Source organism: Pogona vitticeps, chromosome 6, assembly GCF_051106095.1.
Source record: "Pogona vitticeps strain Pit_001003342236 chromosome 6, PviZW2.1, whole genome shotgun sequence".
In the NCBI taxonomy this organism is placed as follows: domain Eukaryota; kingdom Metazoa; phylum Chordata; class Lepidosauria; order Squamata; family Agamidae; genus Pogona; species Pogona vitticeps.
The window spans coordinates 61,852,374-61,875,875 of NC_135788.1; the positions used below are offsets into that span (position 1 = coordinate 61,852,374).

At 43.1% G+C, this 23,502-nt stretch overlaps 2 protein-coding genes across 9 annotated transcripts in view; one reads left to right on the forward strand and one right to left on the reverse strand.

The window, feature by feature from the left end:
- FIGNL1 (fidgetin like 1) overlaps nucleotides 1-12,044 on the forward strand; it is an 80,031-nt gene extending 67,987 nt beyond the window's left edge. For all 6 annotated transcript variants that reach the window (XM_078377456.1, XM_078377455.1, XM_078377454.1 and 3 more), the window contains one exon: nucleotides 85-12,044. In XM_078377456.1, the coding sequence (XP_078233582.1) occupies nucleotides 6,461-7,141 (681 nt within the window). In that variant the 5' untranslated portion in view covers nucleotides 85-6,460 and the 3' untranslated portion in view covers nucleotides 7,142-12,044. The remainder of the gene's footprint in view (nucleotides 1-84) is intronic.
- STK17A (serine/threonine kinase 17a) overlaps nucleotides 1-16,762 on the reverse strand; it is a 38,006-nt gene extending 21,244 nt beyond the window's left edge. Inside the window, exon 1 of one of the 3 annotated variants that reach the window (XM_020798401.3) lies at nucleotides 16,224-16,762. In XM_020798401.3, coding sequence (XP_020654060.3) covers nucleotides 16,224-16,393 — 170 coding nt within the window. In that variant the 5' untranslated portion in view covers nucleotides 16,394-16,762. The remainder of the gene's footprint in view (nucleotides 1-16,223) is intronic. The other 2 variants (XM_020798400.3, XM_073002575.2) reach the window with 2 other exon arrangements.
- Nucleotides 16,763-23,502: the final 6,740 nt, after the last annotated feature.

Below are 23,502 nucleotides of genomic sequence, written 5' to 3' on the forward strand. Positions count from 1 at the left end.
GACTGATCTGGGAGTCAAAGATATTGCTTGGACTTTTTTGTAGGAGGATGGTAGGAATGACGTTTCTGTGTTTGTTGTTTGTAGGATGGAGCAGTAGAAGAGTTGCGAGATGACCTGCCTTGTGAACCTCTGAACTGTTTGTAACCTTGAGAGGTCTGCTGTTGATACTGTTGCTGTGGAAACTGCCTCTGCCACTGGGACTTCTGAAATTTCGGTTGTTGGTGAATTGTATATGATTTGGCTGTTTTCTTAATTTCTTGAAGACTCTTAAGGGGTTCATCAGTTTTCTCATTAAATAAACCTTTGGCGCCAAAAGCTTGTTCCTCTATCTGCTTTTTAACGTCCTCTACAATACTGGATGCTCTGAGCCAGGCATGTCGGCGTAAGGTAATGGTAGAGGTGAGTGTCCTGGCTGCTGCATCTGTAGCATGTCTGGCTGCCAGGCGTTGATGCTTAGAGAGCATCATTGCCTCAGCATAAGCATTGAGAAAGTCCTGTCTAGTATCATCAGGTGCACTTTGAAGGGCTGGTAGGATCTTGGTCCAAAGATGCTTCTGATAGGCACCCATCGCAGCCTGATAATTGCAGATATGCAGAAGGAAAGTCTGAAAATTGTAAATCTTTCTGCCCAAGACATCCAACTTCCTACCCTCTCGATTGGTAGGAGTAATATGCTGTCTGCCAGATGCCTTTGAAGAGCTGGCGTGGACAATTACAGAATTAGGTGCAGGATGTTTTGAAATAAATGTACAGTAGTATCTTCTCCATGTACTCTATAGATTCTCAGTTCGCCTGGGCACAGGTAAGGGAGTGGAAGGTTGAGACCAGGCCTTATGTATAAGATTGATTAACTGAGATATAAAAGTCAGGCTTAGAGGCTGTGACCTCTCTTGGTCTATATCACCGAAGATCAGGTCCTCCGATGGGGGAGGAGCTTGTTGTGTTTGCATTTTCAAAGACTTAGCCATTCTGGCCACCATGTGAACATACAATGAAAAATCTTCAGAAGGTGAAGATGGGTTCAGATCCTCTGTGTCAGATTCACATGTGTCCGCTTCAACAAGGGACTGTTGAGGAGAAAGCAGTTCCTGTCCTTGATCAGAATACTCTGCACACAGAGCATCTTTCTCATCAGAGGGCATCTGTCTTTGAGAAAAGGGAACAGCCTGGCTAGTACTTTTGGACACTGATGTTGATGTAGATGTAGCCTTGGTAGGAGCCTTCTTAGGTAGTACAGGCGCCTTGGCATCGTGGTCCCGTCGACGTCGATACGGGGAGGGAGAAGGTGACCTGTCAGAAGACGAAGTAGAAGTATAGCATCTTTTCCTATGCTTGCGACGATCATCCGACGTCTAGGAATAAGAAGAAGTAGAGTCGGTGTCGTAGTACCGATGCCGGTGTCTCGACCGTCTTCTATCAGTATGTCGACCAGAAGAACGGCCCCGCTTGTGTCTCTTTCGATGCCGAGCTTCCCTGTCAGAAGATTGACGTCGATCTGCTGAAGAATGCCTCCTTTTTAATGTTCTCTTTCGTGGAGGGAGACTTCGCCTTGGTGAAGACGAAGGCGAGTGTGGATGCTCAGTCGCCCGCCCGGCATCAGCAGGGCTAGGAAGGGCAGAGTGAGGGCTGAACAGCCTCTTCTAACATTTCTGGGCTAGGAGAGCACCCAACTTCCAAATTGGCATCGGCTTGCTGGCTAGGAGGTATAGATGGAGCAGCCTCAGAAAGGGACTCTTGATCCCTCGAAGAGTCCTCTAATATTGGCAAAGGCAGAGACGGAGTGACAGGAGGGATGGTAGTCTGCTCTTTACTCTTGTCCTTCTTGTTATGGCCAGTGGGCTTTTTAGCTTTTGAGGTGTCCTTCAGGGTGGACACCTTCGAAACTGAAGATGCAGGCTTCTTAGAGGAGCCTGAGGCAGACTTTTTTGGCGGTTTTGCACCAGACTTTGAAGTACTCGTGGATGTAGTAGGAGTAGTTGCCTCAGACCGAGGAGTCATGGAAGGATTGGAAGAAGTTTCCATTTCTGAGGGACGGGAAGCAGATAAAGTCTTGTCCCACAGATAGTATCTAAGGCTTTGCTGCCTTGCCTCAAGCGCAGCCTTTGTAAACTTCTTGCAGTGGCGACAAGAAGAGGGAATATGATTGTCTCCCAGACAGAACAAACAAAAGTCGTGCTTGTCATAAAAGAGTAGTTTTCTTGAACAAGCCCTGCACTTGCTAAAAGGACCTGACGAGGACATAAAACAAGCAGGCTGTGAGAACCTTGGTACTCACAGCAATGATTGGAAATAATCCTGAGGCAAACGAGTTAAGTGGATAATGGCGCTCCCTGTGGCGCCAATTAGGCGGGTAATCAGGCAATCCACAATAGCGTGGGGAAAAGCCAAAATTACAGCCAAAGTCCTTAAAGAAAGAGAATGGTCGACACAGTCCGAAGTCAAGGGGCAATAGAGGATATTCTTAGCCGAAAAAATAGTCCGAAAATCAAGCCAAAATACCAAATATCAAGAGCTCTGTCCGAAACGTTCCTAGCACTGTGGCGGAAAAATTGGAATTGAAGGCTGGGGGGGGAATGGAGCATGCGTGCAAGGGGCAATCAAAACTTTGTATATTTTCAGAAAAGCTCTAGAAGATTCCGAAGTTCCAGCGCAGGTGCTGATTGAACCCATATGTGTGCATTCACAGAGGCCACGCTGAAGAACCAAAGTATCTAGCACAGAGGTCATCAACCCCCAGTCCGCAGCCTGAGTTGGACCGGGCCACTGAGACAGACCTCCCACCCCACCCCCTCCACACACTCACTCCAGCCCGTTTGCACCTGGGCAAGCGCTGCACCACCATTTGTGCATGCGCATGAGCAGTGCCACGCCTTCCCCAGCCAATCTGCGGACCAAAAAAGGCTGGGGACCGCTGAAGCAGGCAAAAAGCTGAGGACCATTGTGAAAGCTCTTGCAAAACAGGCAAGAGAGTCATGCTGCATACATATTCCTTCACTGATTAATGACTCTGTCACTACAAAAACATGCAAAAGTTTGCCTATCCCCAGCAAATGAACCCATGAGGTTCTCTCTGAATTGATCCACACAGTGTCCTGACAGGAAATTTGGCCCAGTTCTTAAGAGTCCCCCCTCCTCATATAAACTGACATGTTTTATTACCATCTGGGTAAATTTAATGATATATGTTACTTTGATAAATGATAATTAGTCATGCTACAGATGCTACACAGATCATGCCATGCTTTATAAGTCTGAGTGAGGGCAGTGAAGTGGCTATGAACATCCATCAATGTTCCTTTCAGTCCCCATAGTTTCATTTCCTTTGTTCAGACTAATCATAGGTCCAGCGTTTGAGCCATTAAGTCTTTAACATGCTTTGGGATGGGAGGTACATTATACAGTACTTGCCCTGCAGTTCAGGCAGCAGTGAAGTCATTCTGCTTGGGCATCGCTCCTAAATGTAGACTGAATCTTGAGTTTAAGTTTTATTATTATATGGTTATAGTCCCAAAAATTCAAAGATAAAAACATTATATAAGATATACAGAGTAAAACTGAATCTTTAAAGGAAACCAGGGGTACAAATGGCTTTTAATAATGTTTCTTAAAAACCCTTCCTAGTGTGATTCTCTGCTCCATTCTTGTGTTTATCCTGCACTTCAAGACTCAAGTCCTACCAACAGAACCACCTTGTGTCCACACACACCTAGAGTGGAATTCTTTCTTCCTGAAAAACTATCCACTAAATGCAGAGGTCGTTTCTGTACATTACAAAGGACTACTGGATTTGCAAAGCCATTTAGGCAGCCTCTACCTTTTGGGTCTATGTTTGGAGGACAGAACAAGAGCACTTGGAAGTGAGTATCAATGGTCTAAATCTAAATGAACAATTTTTGAACTTTACTGGGAATGCCTGGAGAAAAATTGAATACTTCCCTCCCAAAGTCTATTAAAGCAAGCTGTGGTGGCTTCTTCATGATGGATCTATTCAATCATCATTGATAAAAGTACAGTGGGGCCTCGCTAGACTATTACCTCGCTTAACAACAAATTTGCTATACAATGACTTTTGGGAGTGATGTTGCACTTCGCAAAACGATGGTTCCTATGGCTGATTTTCGCTTGCCGATGTTTAGGACCTTGCCTTGCAAGATGGTTAATTTTTGTGACCCTGTTTTGCTATACGATGATTTTGACAGCTTGGGTTCTGTGCTTCGCTAGATGAGTGTTTTAACAGTCGCTGTTTTGCTAGACAACTGTCTGCAGGGTGTTTTTTTCTGTTGTTGTTTTCTTTCAAATTTCAACAGTCAATACCCAGGATGCATTGTGCCTTGTGCCAGGAAGGTTTAAAAACCCTTCCCCATGCAGCCTGGGGTTACTTTTCCACATACAGTTCCAAGATTGACTTCTTGAGGAGCAACTTTGGTTTGTCTTGTGGATGCATCCTGAGCTCAAAGAGAACTGAAGAGAAGATCTGTAGAACTTCTTGGCCAGCAAAAGGTAAGCCTGTATTTGATCTCCTGTGTGGGTGGTGGGTTTTATTGCAAAAGTCAGAGTTTAATTTTTTTTATTTTTGGGTAAATTGCAGGGGGGGGCTTTTGGTCTGGCTGGCTCTTGCATTGGTTGTGTGTGTGGGAAGCTTGCAGAATAGTGATTTAAAATTTTTGCTGGGGGGGCTTTTGGTCTGGCTGGCTCTTGCATTGGTTGTGTGTGGGGGGAACCTAGAACTCTGATTTTAAATTTTTTCCTTGGGGAATTTGGGTCTCCCTTGCTATTGCATTGGTTGGGGGGGGGAACCTAGCAGAACTGTGATTTTAAATTTTTTCCTTGGGGAATCTGGTTCTCCCTTGCTATTGCATTGGTTGTGTGTGGGGGAATCTAGCAGAACTGTAATTTTAAATTTTTCCCTTGGGGAATCTGGGTCTCCCTTGCTATTGCATTGGGTGTGGGGGGGGGGAACCTAGCAGAACTGTGATTTTAAATTTTTTCCTGGGGGAATTTGGGTCTCCCTTGCTATTGCTTTGCTTGGGGGGGGGACCTAGCAGAAGTCTGATTTTAAATTTTGGGTACCTTGCAGGGGAAACTTAAGGGGTACAGTAGCTTCTGTTGTGGGGGTTTGAATGCAAAAGTCTGATGCCAAGTTTGATTTTTTTTTTTTTTACTGTAGGCATCCTTTCTGTCGTGTGGTGTAGCCTTCGGTGGAATTTTCCAGAACTTCTTGGACAGCAAAAGGTAGGTCTGCATTTCTTTTCCTGTTTTGGGGGGGAGGTTATGCCAAGTTTTATTATTTTAGGCATCCTATTTTTGGTGAGGTTGGTGTAGTGTGGTCTTCAGTGAAGTTGGAGTTTTCCAGAACTTTTTGGGCAGCAAAAGGTAGGTAGATCTACATTTCTTCTCCTGTTTTCTTTGTGGGGGAGGGAGGTTAGGCTAAGTTTAATTTTTTTAAATTTCTTTGGTAAGGCATCCTCCTGTCTTTCATCTGGTGTGGTCTTCAGAGGAGTTTTCCATAACTTTTTGGACAGCGAGATGTAGGTCTGCATTTGTTCTCCTGTGTTGGGGGGGGAGAATTATGCTTGTGCTGGGGGGAGTGTTATGCCACTTGTTTGTCCAGGGCAGTTTTGGCCAGGGGTGGGAAGGTGTGTGGGAAGGTGAAGCGGATGTAAAGCACTGCCATTTGTTTTTGTGAACGTAGCAGCTGCTGACATGGGTCCCAAGAAGCCTGCGTCTGCAGGGGCCGGGAAGATGACCAAGAAGAAGATAACCCTGGAGATGAAGGAGGAGGTCATCTGGAAGTACAACAGAGGCACGCGCATCACGGTCATCGCCAGGGAGTACGGGAGGAATCCACCATTGGTACCACTGTGAAGATGAGGGAGAAGATCCTTGCCACAGATGCAGCCAAGGGAGTCACCAGGATCGTGAAGAACCGGCCAGCTGTTCTGGAGGAGTTGAGAAATTGCTGCTCATCTGGATGCAGAAGCAGCATTCAGGGGACACAGTGACTGAGGCTGTCATCTGCGAGAAGGCCAGGGAGCCTCAGCCGAGCCAGAAGAATTCAAGGCAAGCAGAGGCTGGTTTGAAAGATTCAAAACCAGATCTGGAATCCACAGCATGGTCAGGCATGGAGAGGCTGCCAGCTCCGATGTTCCTGCGCCTGAGGACTTTGCCATGGAGTTCCTGGAGGTCGTGACGACAAAGGGCTACCTTCCACAGCAGGTCTTCAATTGCGACGAGACCGGGCTGTTTTGGAAGAGGATGCCCCAAAGCACCTTCCTGACTCAAGAGGAGAGCAAGCTGCCTGGCCACAAGCCCATGAAGGACCGTCTCACCCTCCTCTTCTGTGCCAACGCCAGCGGGGATCTGAAGATAAAGCCCTTGCTTGTCTACCACTCCAAGAACCCACGGGCTTTCAAGAAACACAAGGTGGACAAAGGCTGGCTGAGCGTGATGTGGCGATCTAATGCCAAGGCTTGGGTCACACGCGTCCTCATTGTGGACTGGGTCAATCAGACTTGGCCCAGCAGTCAAGCGGTACCTGGTGGACAATGACCTGCCACTGAAGGCCCTGCTCCTGATGGACAATGCTCCTGCCCATCCTCCAGGCCTTGAGGACGACTTGTTGGAGGAGTTCAGCTTCATCAAGATCATGTTTCTGCCGCCTAATACCACCCCGGTACTCCAGCCGATGGACCAGCAGGTCATTGTGAACTTCAAGAAGAGGTACACCAAGGAGCTTTTCCGGTGCTGCTTCGAGGTGACCGATACCACCAACCTCACCTTGCTTGAATTTTGGAGGGAGCACTTTGACATCGTCATCTGTCTGAAGTTGATCACCACGGCCTGGGACGGGATCAGCCAGAGGAACCTGAACTCTGCTTGGCTCAACCTCTGGCCAGAATGTGTGGCAACTGGTGTTTCTGCGCCTGCACCAGAGTCCAGAGTGATGGAGGACATTGTGGCCTTGGGGAGGAACATGGACTTCGAGGTCACAGAGGACATCTGCGAACTGGTGGAGGGCCACAACCAGGATCTGTCCACCCAGGAGCTGGTCGAGCTGCAGGCAGAGGCTACGGAGGAGCAGGAAGAAGAACCAGGGGAGGAACAGCTGTCCACCAGTGAACTGAAGCTCTTGCACCAGTAGCAGAACGTTCAGACTCAAATTCAACGGCACCACCTGGACAAGGCTCTGGGACATCAGCTTGTGCACTTTTGATGAGAAGCTTATGACCCCTTTTCAGAGGGATGCTGAAAAGGAGGCAGAAGCAGCTCACCATGGAGAGGTTCCTCACAAAGAGGCCAAGACAGGAAGAGGAACCTGCGGCTTCCACCAGTGGTGCCCAGTTGCCTTCTACCTCCTCCTCGTCGCCCTAGAAGACTGGACTGTTGCTGTGATGTGGGGACAGTTTTGTGTGCCTCCAGGTTCCTGAACTGAACACTGGTGCTGGTGGTTTAGAGACTTCAGCTTCACTTCTTCAGTTTTAAAATGTTAAATGTAAAAAGTTTCTGTAATGTTTATGCAATTCCTGAAAAATTTCTGTATGTTTCTGCACTTTATGAAGAGTTTCTGTATGTTCATGCACTTTCTAAAGAGTTTTGTACAATCCAGTGACTGTTTCTGTTCAGTTTCACTGAAGGCAGATGTTCCTGCCTCATATTTGCTGATTTTTTAATGTTCTTCTATGTTATTTATAAAGTTAATGTTTTTGATTGAAATTTTTGAAATCACCTGCACAGTATTTCTGATGTTAAAGAGCACTTAATAAGCCCTTTGTTAACCAAATTTGACTTTGTTCTGACTTTTTTTTACTTTGTTGTTGTAACTTCCCCCCCCCCCATTGAAATGCATTGAATAGGTTTCAATGCATTTCAGTTGGGAACCGCGTTTCGCTAGATGATGTTTCCTATGGCAATTTTCACTTGATGACGACGACTCGTTCCCATTGGAACAGATTAACCGGTTTTCAATGCATTTCAATGGGAAACCGCGTTTCGCATGACAATGTTTTCGCAAGACGACGATTTTTGCGGGACAAATTAACATTGTCTTGCGAGACACCACTGTACTAAAATATCAAGGCCGTTCTTTTGGTCAACAATGGAATAATTAAGACAGCCTAATGCAGTTGATGCCCCATTTTAAACAGATAAATGTGAGCATATCCTGTGCCCACGGCATTACCCTAACTAGAACCAGCAAGAAAGTCTTTTGGGTTCCCATTTGCAGTCAGTAATTATGGCCGCTCCTGTTCCTTTCCATTTCTTTTTTTCCTGAATGTACCCATTCCTACCACATGGTCCACTACTGTTAGCAGTACTTAAGTGCCCTTAGTCACATATCCCAACCTGTTTTGTCATTTCCTAAGCATTACGTTCTTCTCTTTATTTGGCAACTGCCAATTCCCCACACACCATCTTTCTCGGACTTGAAGTTAGGTTTGTCAAACCTAGTACAGTGGTGCCTCGCTTAACGATTTTAATTGGTTCCAAAAAAAATTGCTATGTGAAAACATTGTTAAGCGAAACACCATTTCCCATAGGAATGCATTGAAAACCGGATAATCCGTTCCAATTGGAACGGATTACCATCCTTAAGCGAAACCCCCCATAGGAAAAAACGTTAAGCGAAACCCATTGAAATGCACTGAAGCCTATTTCAATGGGGGGGGGGAAATTCACAAACAATTCAAAAAGACTCAGAACAAAGCCAAATTAAGTTAACGAAGGTTTTATAAGGTGCACTAACGATTCCAAGCATTTTAAACATTTTAAAAACATTTTAGAATATTTTAAAAATAGCGAAAACGGGGCTGTAAAAAAAAGTTAAGCGAAACAAGGGGACCTAAAACTGTCATCGTTAAGTGAAGCATGGTCCCGAAATCGTTAAGCGCCCATAGGGAAAACCGTTAAGTGAAGCACAAGATCGCTCCAGAAAAGCCATCGTTAAGCGAATTCTTCGTTGTACGAAGCAATCGTTAAGCGAGGCACCACTGTACACAGATCCTGAGCCAGGGGTTCACTGTTATACATGTATACCTGTTTGTGTATGCATAGCTACAAAAAATGAATGAAGATGCTTGCTAAAACAAAAAACTGAGAGTACCAACTAGCTTTTTCTCAATGGCTGAGCAGAACATGGTGTGAATAAATGCAAAGTATCATTTCTTGTAATTTTAATTGTATTTGTTTATTGAATTTGTATATCATCATTTAGTGAATACACACAACTCTGGGCAGTGCACAGGATAAAACATGAACCCACACTCCACTCCCATGTAACAATATAAGCAATATGGTGATACAACCAACCTGAATGCAGTTGAACTCAACCCCAATTCACAACAGTCAATAAACACTTCATTCAAAAGAACTGGGGGAAAACAAAGATAGTTGAATATAGTTTAAGAGGGCACCATTCTTTCTAACAAACTAGTCAAAAACCAGTCTTCCTTCATACTACCCAAAGTATGCCTGAAATCTGGCTCATAAGCCAAATCCAGTTGTCCAAAGCATGTCCAGAATTGCAGCCATATTTCGCATCAGTTTGTGGCTCTTCCAAATCATGGTATTTTTATTCATATAGTCCAGACATCTGAATGTGACTCAACCACAGTAATGGTATGTCAAAATCCTGCTCAGTTCAATTGTTATGTGACTTCCTAAATAACTCAAGACCAACTCCAATACTTACAATCCCCCCCATGGAGATTTCGTGCATCCTGGCATTTAATTTGAAGGATAAGTACTCTTGAAAAAGTTCAAACAGATAACCATAATAATAACAACTCTTTAGCATACCATTCTCCTGGTATGAAGACTTGCCATAAAATCACTGACATGAACATAGTAAATATTTCAATAGTAAACATTAACATAGTAAATATTTCAATGTTACTAATTTATGGGGAACTGTACAGAGTCCTCTATGTATTGTACAGGATATAATATTGCTTTGAAGAACAGAACAGAGCATACAAAATATTCCGCCTGCTCTACCATATTAAAATCGCATGCAACAAAACAACAAAAGTAATACTAGCTAATTAACTTTCAATAGTCCAAAATTATTGAGTTCCATTGTTTTTGTGGACATGCATCCAACTGAAAACTGAAACTTCCTAAGAAACCTTAACAAATGTTTACTTTTTATACATACTTTTAATATGTTTAATACAATTCAAACATACTTAAGATCTGCATTACATTGTTTCTGAAAAATTCACATTCTTCAAACCTTTTCTTTACTTAAAACAATCTCTAAGATTGTAATCTTCTTACACATACATCCTTGGACATACTGTACATGCTCCAATGAAATCCATGGTAATTAATTCCAAATAAGTGTAAAGTGGAGGGCGTGAGAATTTATGTTAAGAAGCACTAAGATGAGGCAGAAAGTTGGAGCACGATGGGAATACAAATTATTTCCTTACAATGAAAGAAAGTGTTCACTGGGTTAGGGCTATTTACAGTAGCCATCATTTAACTAAAGAAAATACTTGGCAAAGTTAAAATGTTTCATCACTGAAATGTGATGTCTGCAGTACGGCATTGATCAAAACTCTGAATGGTTTCCATGAAATTCAAATTTGTACCAGAGAAAGCTCAAGGTCATTTCTTGAGACTACCAATCTCAAAGGCATGGTTTAAACTGGCATGCCTCCTGGCGCAAAGAAAAGAAACAAAGACCCTAGTGATTTGCAAGTCAAGCTCGATAAGCAAAATGCTTTTACGTCACATGTTTACCCACTTTCTGGTTGTCATGGGTTCCATCAGTGAACAACTGAGAATGTGATATCGAATAGTGGTTTCTAAAGTAATCTACAGAATTCTGTCATTGTTGTGGATAACAAATCTAATAACAGTAATTTCAGCAAGGAAATTAATCTTCCTGAAGTGATAAAAGATACAAATTCAAAAGAACTGCATTAGATTAAGCAAAGAACTAATACTATACTACAGGTATGTATATAACGTTTATTCACAATCTCCCTATACATACTGGATTTTAAAGTAGGGAACACTGTAATATTCTTAAAGTCATATACCCTACTGCTAGAAGTTCTTCTATTCTTTAAATTGCCTTGTCTTCAAATAAAGCATTCATTATCTGTGTTATTTCGGTTTAATCTTAAACATGTTTTGTCTAAAGAAAACCCCATATGATTCAAAGGGCTTACTCCCAAGGATGCTGGATTCAGCCTTTAAGAACACTCTTTGGGAAAAAACAGATAAAGCACAGAATGAAATATGTTAATTAGCCTTGATATACATTAGTTTCCAATTGTTCACTTGTTTTGTCTCACATTTATTGCAGGGTGGTGCTGGTACCCACTTTTCTTCTGTGACTAATTGTCAACATTTATATAGGCTATCATACTGTGTTTTACTTACCAACTCACATGCATTGATATTCAGTTTAATTTTTTTATATAGTGTACCGTTTAGCTGCATAAAAATGCTGTCTTATATCAAAGCTGGATATTATGCATAATTGTAAAGCTTTTTGGGGGGGAATAGGGTGAGGGAGCAGTAAATATGTGCATAAAAGTGTGTATGTGTGTGCATATATGTGTGTTTGCAACACACCGATCCCCTGACAGCACCTGTGTGTGCACATCTGTCTTGACCCTTTTTACTAGATCAATGGGCCCCACTTAGCTCTGTCCAAATTTCTCACTTCCTCCTCGCTTGCCTTGCCTACCCTTTCCATCTTATATTTTTTCACTCCTCCTGCCCTCTACCTTGCCAATATTCAGAGGTAGCTTGATTATTAAGCCACTTCACAAGATTGGCTTTGGAGCTAGCCATCAGGCTTGATTACAACAATCAAATCAAGCCTGATCATTCACAAAGAAATGGCAGGAGCCATTTGTGAGCCAAAACAGTCCACAGTAGCTAGCTCCCTACTACTATGCTAGTGTAGCTGTATCCTTGAACACATATATCAGAGCAGATGAGTGTAATAACACACATTTAAAGCTATGACCCTGGAGTACTAAGTCTAAAAGCATTTGATTGCCTCTAAACTCTGCTTTATGTCCACCTCCATCTGCTAAATGCAAATAATCACACTGATCTGTCCAGGGAAACGGCTGGTATAAGATGGCTCTCCAACTGCAGTTCATCCCCACTAGATTTTACTGTAAAAATGGTAGTAACTTCTCAATACTTCTATTAATGAATTACAGCAGTATCCTTGCTTTCGTATCTGTTTTCTTTTTTTTGACTACTTTATGTGCAGTTGCTGAAATATGACTTAATTGCTGAAGTTTACAAAACTGTGTTTACGGGGTGCAGAGGTTTTGCCCTAGAAATTAAAACTGCTTTAAAAATGTGCCTCAGAGAGATGCATCAAAAGTTAAAGTATTATTGAAAAACTACAGCTGGGAATATTGTTTTCAACACAGCCACTTGTTTTTGGAACATGGAAATGATAACAAGGTAGAAGTAATTCAGTTTTATGCCAGTTTTCGCAGTAAAAAAAAAGTAAATTGAGTGATTATTTTATATGAAACAGAGATGACAACAGAAAACAGAGTGCCTTTTAAATTGCCACTTGTGTTGGTATCTATAATGCCAATTAACAGATATCACAAAATAGATGTGGAAATCTGTGTTAAACAAATAAGAACAACAATATATTGCACAACAGAAACTTTTATAGCGAAACGTCAGGAAGAACAACCTTCAGAACATGGCCAAAGAACCTGAAAAACCCACAACAACCATTTTACAGAATAGTTTAAAAAGAAAAATGGATGAATGCAGTTTGTTTAAAAAAACAAGCAAAGAAGGGAAAGAAAGGTATCATTTGTTTTATAAGGTTTTAACCTCATGATTAAAAGTAACTGAATTCTGAAGATGGTATAAAATAGTATATATTCTGTAAGTATCGAGGAAAATATCTTCAGTCTTCAGATACTATGATACCGTGCTCTGAATAGAGGTCTTGGAACAGCGTCTAGTGTGGCTAAGAAGGCCAATATGAGAGTGACAATCCCTTCCACACTGAAGACAAATACAATCTGTCCCCTGATTTTGCTGGTTTCGGGATTGCCTCTTTGCCTCGGCCTGCTGGACAAGTGTCTCTTCAAATTGGGAGAGGCCATGCTGCACTGCCTGCCTCCAGGGTGAATACTCAGATGTCAAGATTTCCCATCTGTTGAGGTCCATTCCTAAGGCCTTCAGATCTCGCCTGCAGATATCCTTGTACAGTGGAGTCTCGATTTACATTCAGCTCCACTTACGAACTTTTCGATTTACAGACTTCTCTGGACACAAAGTTTCACTTTGACTTGCGGCTGGAAAATCGACCTACAGACCAGAAGGGTGAGGTGGGGAAAGCGTCAAATTCAAATTTGGCACTTTCCCCGCCTCCCACTTCCAGTCCATAGGCTGCAAGTCTAAGCCCCGAAAACCCAAAGCTGACAGCGGGTGCAGGGCGGCTTTCGGCTTCCAAAGCTGAGAGTGAGGGGAGGTGGGAAAAGCTGAACGATGCTCTGTGCCCGCTGCCTGCTTTGGGCTTTCAGGGTTTACAAAGCTGGACCCACTTTCCTCTTGTCTCCTGTCCCCGGTGCCCAGATGGCACCAGGGACAGGAGACAAGAGGCCAGTGGGTCCAGCTTTCTAAGCCTCGAAACCTGAGAGCGGGCACCGGGCGGCTTTCAGCTTCCAAAACACGGAGTGAGGGAAAGGTGGGGAAAGCTGAAAGCCGCTCTCCGCCCTGTCTCAGGTTTGGGCTAGATAATGTGCTAAATAATGTTATTGTTTTAGATAAATAAAACAATTAAAATAGTACTCCAAATATGAGTAATTAACCTATTAAAATCTGTTCTGATATAGCTGTTTTACTAATCTGACAGGTTATTGTTCTAAATATGAAATCTTCATCTGGTTGCAAATATTAATGATTATAACTACCAGCAAGAATGAGTCTTTACATTTAAAAATCACGATTTAGTCTTACTGACTAGTGATTTAAATAATGATTAAAACTGACTTAATTTAAATTAAATCCACTTTGTTTCTGACTCAGATTGCATGCTCCTAAACCTGTCTTTACTGTTAACTACAATTTACAACAGTCAACTTACAACTACAACTTACAACAATATTTACAAACTAAATATGAATAATTAAACAACAGGTCAAGATATGAACGAAGTACAGTGGGGTCTTGACTTAAGAACGGCTTGAGTTAAGAACATTTTGACTTAAGAACCACTCTCATAGGAAAATATTGACTTGACTTACATACTTAGATTTGAGTTAAGAACTTAAAAAAAACCACGTGGGAGGCAGGGAAAGTGCAAAATTTGAACTTCCAGTTAACTGTTGGCCAGTGAAAAGGGTGCCTGTCTGCTTCCTCACTCCTCCCAGCGTTTAGAGAGTGGATTGGGAGACAGTCTTCAGACTGCCTGGTACTGTACTGCCTGGACTGTATTTTCCCTGCCTTCCCTTAACCTTTCTTGACCTAAGAAAAAAAGAAACAAAATATCCCCCTCTAATGGTCGAAGGCAGAATAGCAGCTTCCCATTAGTTTCTATGGACGGAAAAGAGCAGATACGGATCAAATGGTTTTCAATGCATTCCTATGGGAAATGCAGATTTGACCTGAGAATTTTTGACTTGAGAACCGCCTTCCAATATGGATTAAGTTCTCAAGTCAAGACCCCACTGTACAGTATAAATTTGAGAACACCAAATATATGTATCTCGAGCCTAGCTACTAGAATTCAGTACAGAAGGAAGTCCCTGACTATTAGCTAGTCGGGTTTAATTCAAATCAAGAGAAAGAAATACATCTATAAAGATGCCTAAAAACACTATTTTGTAATATGGGGACGTTTCCAGGGGTTATAAACACTGCACCCTGAAAAAAAGAAAGAAATATGTCAATTTTAAGTTATTGAGAGCAGTACTCTTTCTCTCTCATTTGTACACAATTTGCTTCAATATTTACTTTGACAATGCCATACATATTGGCTGTGCGTACTACTGTAATTTTTGTATTTTTATGCTGCTCTAACACACCAGTATCAGAGGCATCCAATCCTGCTCCTGTAGTTTGAAAGGGCAACTAGAATTCCTATTGCCTATAATTTACCAGTTCAAGCAAGCTACTGAGTTTCACCTTATATATTCAAACAACACATCTCCCCCAAACATCTTGCAGAATACAGTACCTATTCTTGGTTCTTTAGCATAATCAATATGATTTGTATATGGCTATACAAATAAGGGCAATGTTGGTTCTCCACTTTTAATTTTATTTATTAATATCTTTGATTTGTAGCCTGCTTTCTCCCCAGAACTGCAACCCAACAGCATTGTTTACAATACAATTTTTTAAAACTATAGTAATGTAAGACAACGAATTATAAATTTTAAAACATTACTGTAATACTAAAAATATTAAAATACTATACTAGTAAAACACAATCAGGTTAAAAAATACTTGGAAACGTCTCATTTAAAGTAAAAATGAGAGCAACTGAAAAGCACATCAGTTAAAAGCTGCTGTCCTTTGCAGGCAGGCAGTTCCCAAAGGGCAAGCTCTTTGCCTTCCAGCGCAGGGGCAAGAAGGAAGGGTCCATCCAGCACCGCCTGCCTCGGAAAGGAGTCCCGCCGACTGGGCGCAGTCCCGGAGAAGGCCTCGGGATGCGCAACGGCCGGGGCCCCCTTTGAGTCACAAGAGGGACACAAAGTTCAAGCGCCCGGAGAAGGCCGGTTTTCCAGCTGGGGAGAATATTGCTGTTTAGGCCGAAACAACAGAGAGAAGGGGGGGGGGAGCTGGAAAGCTGCGCAGAGATGAAGGACACCTGGAGTCCCGACGCACTGCAGCGGCGCCCCGCGCACTCCTACCGACAGACAACACGCCTCCCTCCCTCCAGACCGGCACTTTGTGCGCCTGCGGCGTGTCCGCCTTCTGACGGTAACACAACGCGGCAGGAAAGTCTTCCGTGCGAAACCCTCCCGCTCCCCAAACACTCCGGAGGGGGAGGAAGAAGAGAACATCGCCTCCGCCCCCTCCTGCTCTGAACCCTCAAGAGGTCGCGCCCGAGGGGCTCGCCCGGCAGAGAAGCCGGAGGGAGGGGAGAGCAACGGCAGCCCGAGCCCGCCAAGGCGCGCCTCTAGTGTCAGTCCAGGAAGCTCCCCAAGGGGTTCACAGACACGCCACGGGGAAGTAGGCGTTCAGACATGCCCTTCCTCCCCCTGCTTTACCTGCCGAGTTCCCCGCCGGGGCTGAGGCTGTAGCGCTCCTGGAAGGGCTCGGTGAGGAGAGGTGTCCGAAACTCCGTCAAGAGTCCTCCGCGCCGCAGCCGCTGGGGCTCCCGGCTGCCCCGGGAATGGGTCGTCCGTGACGGCGGCGGCGGCTTCTCCTCCGGACTCATGTTGAGAGGAGTCGAGAGCGGCCGGAATGCCTCTTCTGCTTCCCTCCCTCCTTCCCTCTCCTCCCCTTCTGAGGCAAAAGGGAGCGGCAGCGAAGGAGAACTAAGCCCCTCACCCTCGTGCCAGGCGCCGGTCGCGGCACGGCGCTTCTTCTACCCAGCGCAGGGAACGGAGGGCGGCGGCGGCAGCGCTGTAAAAGGAGCCGCCCGGTGCGTTCTTCCGACTGGCAGCTGGAGAGGAGCGAGAGGCGGCGGCGGCCACGCCTCCCCGCCGGGCCCCTCCCCGCTGGAGCCTAGTGCGAGGTCTCCTCACAACTCAGCCGCCTTACCTGGGTTTGGGTAAGGCAGCCGCGCGCAAGACGTCGCCGCCGCCCCGAGGAGCCGAGAGCTCCGCCCTGGCGGTTGAGCAGCGCCACCTGCTGGCTGAGCTCTCAGCATACGGCTTGGGGGACGGAAGCATTTCTACGTGCGGAGCTTGAAAGACCCGCGTCTGTTTGTTAACACCATCCCACAGCAGACCTGTTGAATCTGTTCCAGCGGCAACTAGCGTGTGGACTTTAGGCCTCGATAGCCAATAGGGCTCTGCCCACTGGAAACAAGGAGATAGGGTAGTCAGGGCTCCGAGTGTTATAGCGGAGGCAGTCGTGTAGAGAAGCAGCAAACACTTAAAAAAAAAAGCTAAAAAACACTAACAAGCAAACGGCTAGTTATGTTATTATTACTCTCATTTTTCTAGCAAGAAAGTGGAGAACTGTCTGTGGGACTTTCTGTTTCAACTGCCAGAATAACTTGGTTGGGGCCTGGACAGTGTGCGCAATAGCTGGAACCTGGACCTGTGTCTGTTTCAGGAAGCAAAATTGTAGTGGACAACCCAAAATTAGGCAAAGGAGGATTTGGCATGCTGAACAGGCATGGGATAATGGAAGTGACTGGATGCAACTCAGATGAGGATGGATAAACTGAAACTGAATCCAGACAAGACAGAGGTGCTCCTGGTCAGTTGAAAAGGCAGATCAAGGAATAGGGATTCAGCTTCTGCTGGATGAGGTTACACAGTGTTGGAAAATACAGGGGTGCATTTTCATGATTAAAACTAGTGCACTGGCTGTGCCGTTCTTGGAGAGGTCTGGTCTGGTCATGACACATGCCTTAGTTACATCCCAACTGGATTACAGTAATGCAGTCTTCATGGGACTCCCTCTGGAAAAGTGTTAGGAATCTTTAGCAGGTTTAAAATACAGTAGCCAGATTGCTAACTGGGACCACCCCCCTGTTACAGCCGTTCCACTGGCTGCCGATCTGTTTCCAAGCTGAATTCAAAGCCCTAAACACCTTGGGCCAAAGCTATCTCAAGAGCTGCATCTCTCTTTATGATCCTGCTGTCTTAAGATAATCCAGAGAGGCCTTTCTCTCTGTCCCGCCACATTCACGGGTGCATTTGGTGGGGATACAGGAGCGGGCCTTCTCTGTAGCTGCTCCCAAACTTTGGAACTCCCACAGGAAGCCAGACTGGCCCCATCTTTGTTGTTCTTCTGCAAGCAGGCAAAAACCCTTCTCTTCAGTCATGCTTTCCATGACTGACTGGCTGCATGAGTGGGTTTTTTTAATGAATTGTTGTACCTTACTGTTTTGACTGTTTTAGTATTATGTTTTTAATATGGTATTTGTTTGATCCTTTTTAGTATTTGTATACTCACTGCTGTTAGCTCCAATATTTTCTATTAATGATGCTCCTTAAATAAATAAATAGTTCACATGGAAGACAATATGAATTTCTGCCTGGAGAGGAATCGATAGACAGAAGGACCAACTTGAGCTTCCTAGAGTCTAGACTGTCCTTTACGAGTTCTGACCTATGCTGACCTTCCTACAACCTACTGTAATATTTTTAGGGTTGCTAATGTCATCTCCTTCTTCTCACATTTCCTTTTTGATCCCCATCTTGCCTTTGTTCTTAACAGATGAGGGGACGGTCATAGCAACCTGGTGTTTTTAAGAGCAAACTTAAGATCTGGCTCTTTAGGCAGGCCTTCATCACCTAGAGTGGTCGTTTTGAGCAGATAGGAGGGGTACAAATAGAATAAATAAATAAATAATCTATTCTTTGCCATCTTGAATTATTATTAATGCTGTTGTTTTTATTTTAAATTGCTTTCACTTTTATGTATTGTTGTTAGCCGCCAAGAGTATACTTCAGTCTATTGAAAAAATAAATAAATAATATAAAATAAATTTCTGATGGCACATAATTGCAACTTTAACAAAACATCATAGAATCCTCAGACTTTTGGCATCCATAACTGTATGGTGGATAGAATATAACTCTGGGTTTAAATTCTTGTCCATCCATGGAATTTACTGGGTTGCTTTTAGCAACTCACTGTTTTTCAGCTTAACCGCATCTCAAAGGCTGGTTGTGAAAACAACACTGGCTTAATCCCACATATGCTGGTCCATGATCCTTAGTCCCATAGATGCTCAATATGTGCCATAAGTGCTATGAATCCTTAATTTATTTACTACAACAGCCTTTCTTGCCTCTACAGGTGACAGTGAGCATCATTTTTTTTACTGTCAAGACATGGGCTGCTAATTTTGAGAGCATGTGGGGCTGTATGGTCTTTGTTAAGAAACAGATGCATATATAAAACCTACATGGGATCTAGTAAGGATTTTTTTTAAAAAAATACAAAAATAGGGTGTGATCTTGCTGTCACTGACAATCAGAGATCTGTCCAATCTTAACTCCATTCTGAGAATCCAATTCCCCACAGCTATCTTAATCATAATATGTTGACCAAGCCTCACTTCAGCAACCCATTCAAAATATGTGACATGGCAAAATTCTATGTTTAAGTATATCCATTTTCAAAATAAATTTTGCAATCTTTGTCCTCCAATATTAACTGAATAGCATCCTAAACACACTTTTACTATGTGGAACAAAACTTGCTTCATCTATCCACATAAACAATATAATTGTAAATATGTCTATCCAAAAGCCCCAGTGCATTCAGTGAAGGTTATTCACATGTAATTGTGGGTGAGATTACACCTCTGCAGCCCTAGCCTGTGAAAAATTACCCATTGTACTCAAGAGTACCAAGTACATAACATTATAGCCATAATGTGTTTAGAATAGGTTGAACAGGTCTGATACCCTAAATAGTCCATGTGCCTGTGCAATGGAGGAAGATTTTTTTTATAGCTGTGTTGTACTGGGGTTCTTTTTTGCACAGTAAATAGTAGTCAGAAATAGACATGTAGTGGGACAGAAATACAGATATGTGCATGTATTTCTAGAGTTGCCTATGCTCATCTTTATAGGTTACCAGATGCCAAAGATATTATTTATGACCAAAAACAGACTTTAATAGTAGACTTTCACTAGAAAGAGAAAATCCTTATTAAAAAAATCTAAGTGTCACAGCAAGTGCTTCTATTGAGTTGCAAATCAACTTGTTTTATATGGTCTTCCATCTTTAAGCACAGGATTTTTGTTAAAAAAGTCTAATTTTATAAACTAAATATACTGCCCTAGTCGCTTCTCTCTAACATTTACTGTACTTTCTGTTGTAATTATGGCCTATGTCTGATATCTGCTTTTGACCTACCTTATAGAGTTTTAGTGGACAACATTTCAACAGGCAATTTTTCTCATCAAGGCATAACAATCTCCACCTACCAAATTTTTCATTTACTAAGCCCTTCTCTTCATATGGTCACCTTACATGTCACTGAACAAGAAGATTTGTGTAGTAGAAACACAAGAAATCAATTTGTGCAGGTGTTGGTAGAAAAACAGAGGCTATCACTGAACAACATAAAGGTGGTTGTTGTGTGGCTAGGCAGCTAGAAAGTTCAGCCACTGCAAAACCATACTGTCTTACCTCTTTTCCTTGCACTGTGAGTTCAACTTTTAAGTCCAAGCACAAATTTGCTTGTTTAGACATTAGTCAGTAGTACACTGGCATAGATTTCTTTCCTGCAAATTTTTCTTTTAATTTAGGCAAGGGTGGGCAAAGATACTGGACTACAGTTCCCATCAACACTACTTGACAAAGTCAGCAGGGTGTTAGGTTTAACAACAACTGGAGGGATTGGCCACCCTGATTGAGAAGACACTAGTATTTGTTTTCAAATAGCATTAGCTAATGTTTGGGCTAGTTGCATTAGTCTTTTGGAGTTGTAACCTGATGTTTTGCGGATTCAGTGTTTTCAGTGAGACACTATTGGCCTGCAAGCCATGGACAAAGCTGTGGAGTGAAGGACAATGGCCTCTATGTTTTGTCTAGGAGAATGTCCTCTTTATGTTGTGTATGCACTGATGTTAAAGCCTGATTTTGGAGCTGCTTTGGTGAAGCTAACAGAGCATTTTGCATAGTTTTTAATCCTGGCTCCTTTAAGGACTTGCTATAACCTGCAAGGGTTTTTTAAAATGTGCTGTCAAGTGCATTCAGAACTATGATGACTTTTCAAGGGTTTTCTGGGTATGGCATACTCAGAAGTGGCTTTTGTAGGGTCATGAAATGAGAAGGCTGATAGTTTATGGTGATCACCAGATAATTAGGATAGCAAATAGTCTTATAGAGAGAGAGAGTTAAAGAAGTCAACCACACACACAGGGATGTCTGCCAGCAGCGCTCCTGAGGGGCGACTAGTAGAAGAGGACCTTAAATAAGACTGCTCTGCCCCCAGGAGGACTGTGTTTTATTAACCTTACAAGCTCACAAATAGTTGACAGAGTTCAGATAGGACAATGGTTACATAATGCCATCAGGATTGGCCCAAGGAAAGGCTTTTGAAGTTAGCTCCCTAGCATTATGAGAAAGTAGAAGAATGGGTAGTAGCTCCTCCTCACGAAAGCAGCTGTGACGTCATCCAGGAGAGTTTGCTCTACTACTGTAGAATCAGCCAATAGCTTAGCAACTTTGGGGAGGGGCATTTGCCCACCATTTTCCATTCCCTTTTCCTGGGAATATCCAGAGATTGCAACTTACCCAAGGATAACTTTTCTGGGACATACAGTGGACCCTTACAGACGGCTTGACTTACAGACTTTTTGAGTTACAGACTTCTCTGGCCGCAAAATTTAGGTTTGACTTGCAGACTGAGAATTGACTTACAGACCAGAAAAAAACCAAACTGGAACAAAAACGGCCTGTTACGGGATTAATCGGTTTTCAATGCACTGTAGGTCAATGGAGACTTGACTTACAGACTTTTTGACTTGAGAACCGCCTTCCAATACGGATTAAGTTCTCAAGTCAAGACCCCACTGTACAGTGAGGAAATGAGCTCCCAGTCTCTGGCTCTATAGCCAGATATTCAACTCACAGAGCTATCCAACAAACCTGCAAGTAGGTAGCCTGAGATATTTCAAGGAAAAATTAGTTCCCGATTGAACTTGCCATCACCCAGTGTTGCTATCTTATATGACTTGTCAGATCCTAACTATAATAATAATTTTCACCCTAAATTGTGATACTGATTTATTCTCCAGTCTTCCCTAAAAACACTAGTACGTTTCCACTGGTGGATTGATGACTGATAATCATCTTCATCTTTGTCACTGCCACTTTTATAGTTTTATATTCTATAGAATTATAATGCATGGTATATTTAAAGCTTCTTCCTTGCAGTTCTTTTTAGCTAGAGATAATGAAAGTGCTATGCAAACTTGCAGTGAAGCATGCACTTTGATCCAACATGAGGAATCACACACACAAATGGGGTGGGCTTTGCATGCACAAAGGCACAATTCTTCCTCCCTCCATTATTTCAGGCCTTGTGAATATTCTTCATCTCTGATCAGCTGGGAGGCAGAGACAGCAGTGCTACAGGCATTTAACAGCAATGATTTTGAAATATTTATAGGTCTTTGGAGACGTAATATAACTAATACATTTCTATGGGAATCCTGTGGGAATCCTATATATAACATTCACTTCCATGATGAAAGTAGAATATACTACATAGAGACAAATACATGAAAAGGCAGATGGTAAAGGTAAAGGTTCCCCTTGACAATTTTTGTCCAGTCGTTTTTGACTCTAGGGGGCAGTGCTCATCCCCGTTTCCAAGCCATAGAGCCAGCGTTTGTCCAGAGACAATCTTCCGTGGTCACATGGCCAGTGCGACTTAGACACGGAACGCTGTTACCTTCCCACCGAGGTGGTCCCTATTAATCTACTTGCATTTGCATGCTTTCGAACCGCTAGGTTGGCGGGAGCTGGGACAAGGGACGGGCGCTCACTCCGTCATGTGGATTCGATCTTACGACTGCTTGGTCTTCTGACCCTGCAGCACAGGCTTCTGCGGTTTAGCCCACAGCGCCACCACGTCCCCTGAAAAGGCAGATGACTGAATTATAAAACAATATTTTCCCTATCTAAAGGTCTGTGGAAGGAGTCCCTTGTTCTCTCTTTCCTGAACAGAAAATGGGCAGCATTGAAAACTATCCAAACAGAGTTGTATGTCACAACCCAGTGAAAACTATCCAAACAGAGTTGTATGTCACAGCACTGAAAACTATCCAAACAGAGTTGTATGTCACAACCCAGTTTCTGGACTTTTGTGAATTGGAAAATGTGATGTACCCTTCAGGTGATCACCCTGTTTCCTCTTACTATATTTGGGTGAATCGTTTTGGACTACTTGATTAATTACATCCATTTCCAAATATTGACCTTATGGGTTAATTTCATAGACAATACTGTATTTCATTTTCTTGTCACTCCACTGATATGTACATATCAGGTTTAGTTTTTAGGCAAATTGACACTCAGTCCATCCACTGCTGTAACTTGCTTTGGGTAATGTTTACCTGTGAAATAAGTCCTGCATTGAACCAGGGGCAAGCCAGACAAACAAGACAGAGTTTAAAAATAAGGCCATCACAGGCCTGACCTAAAACACTTTATGCATACTATCACATATTCACACTCCATCAAAATATCACTCAATTCTTCTGTTTTCCATTAGCTGTAACAGTAAGAGAAACATGTCAGAACATGCAAGACGTTAGCAACATGGATCCAGTCACAGGGTGTAGAACAATCTTCATTTATAGAACAAGGTACAGGAAATAAAGTATGGATAACCACATCACC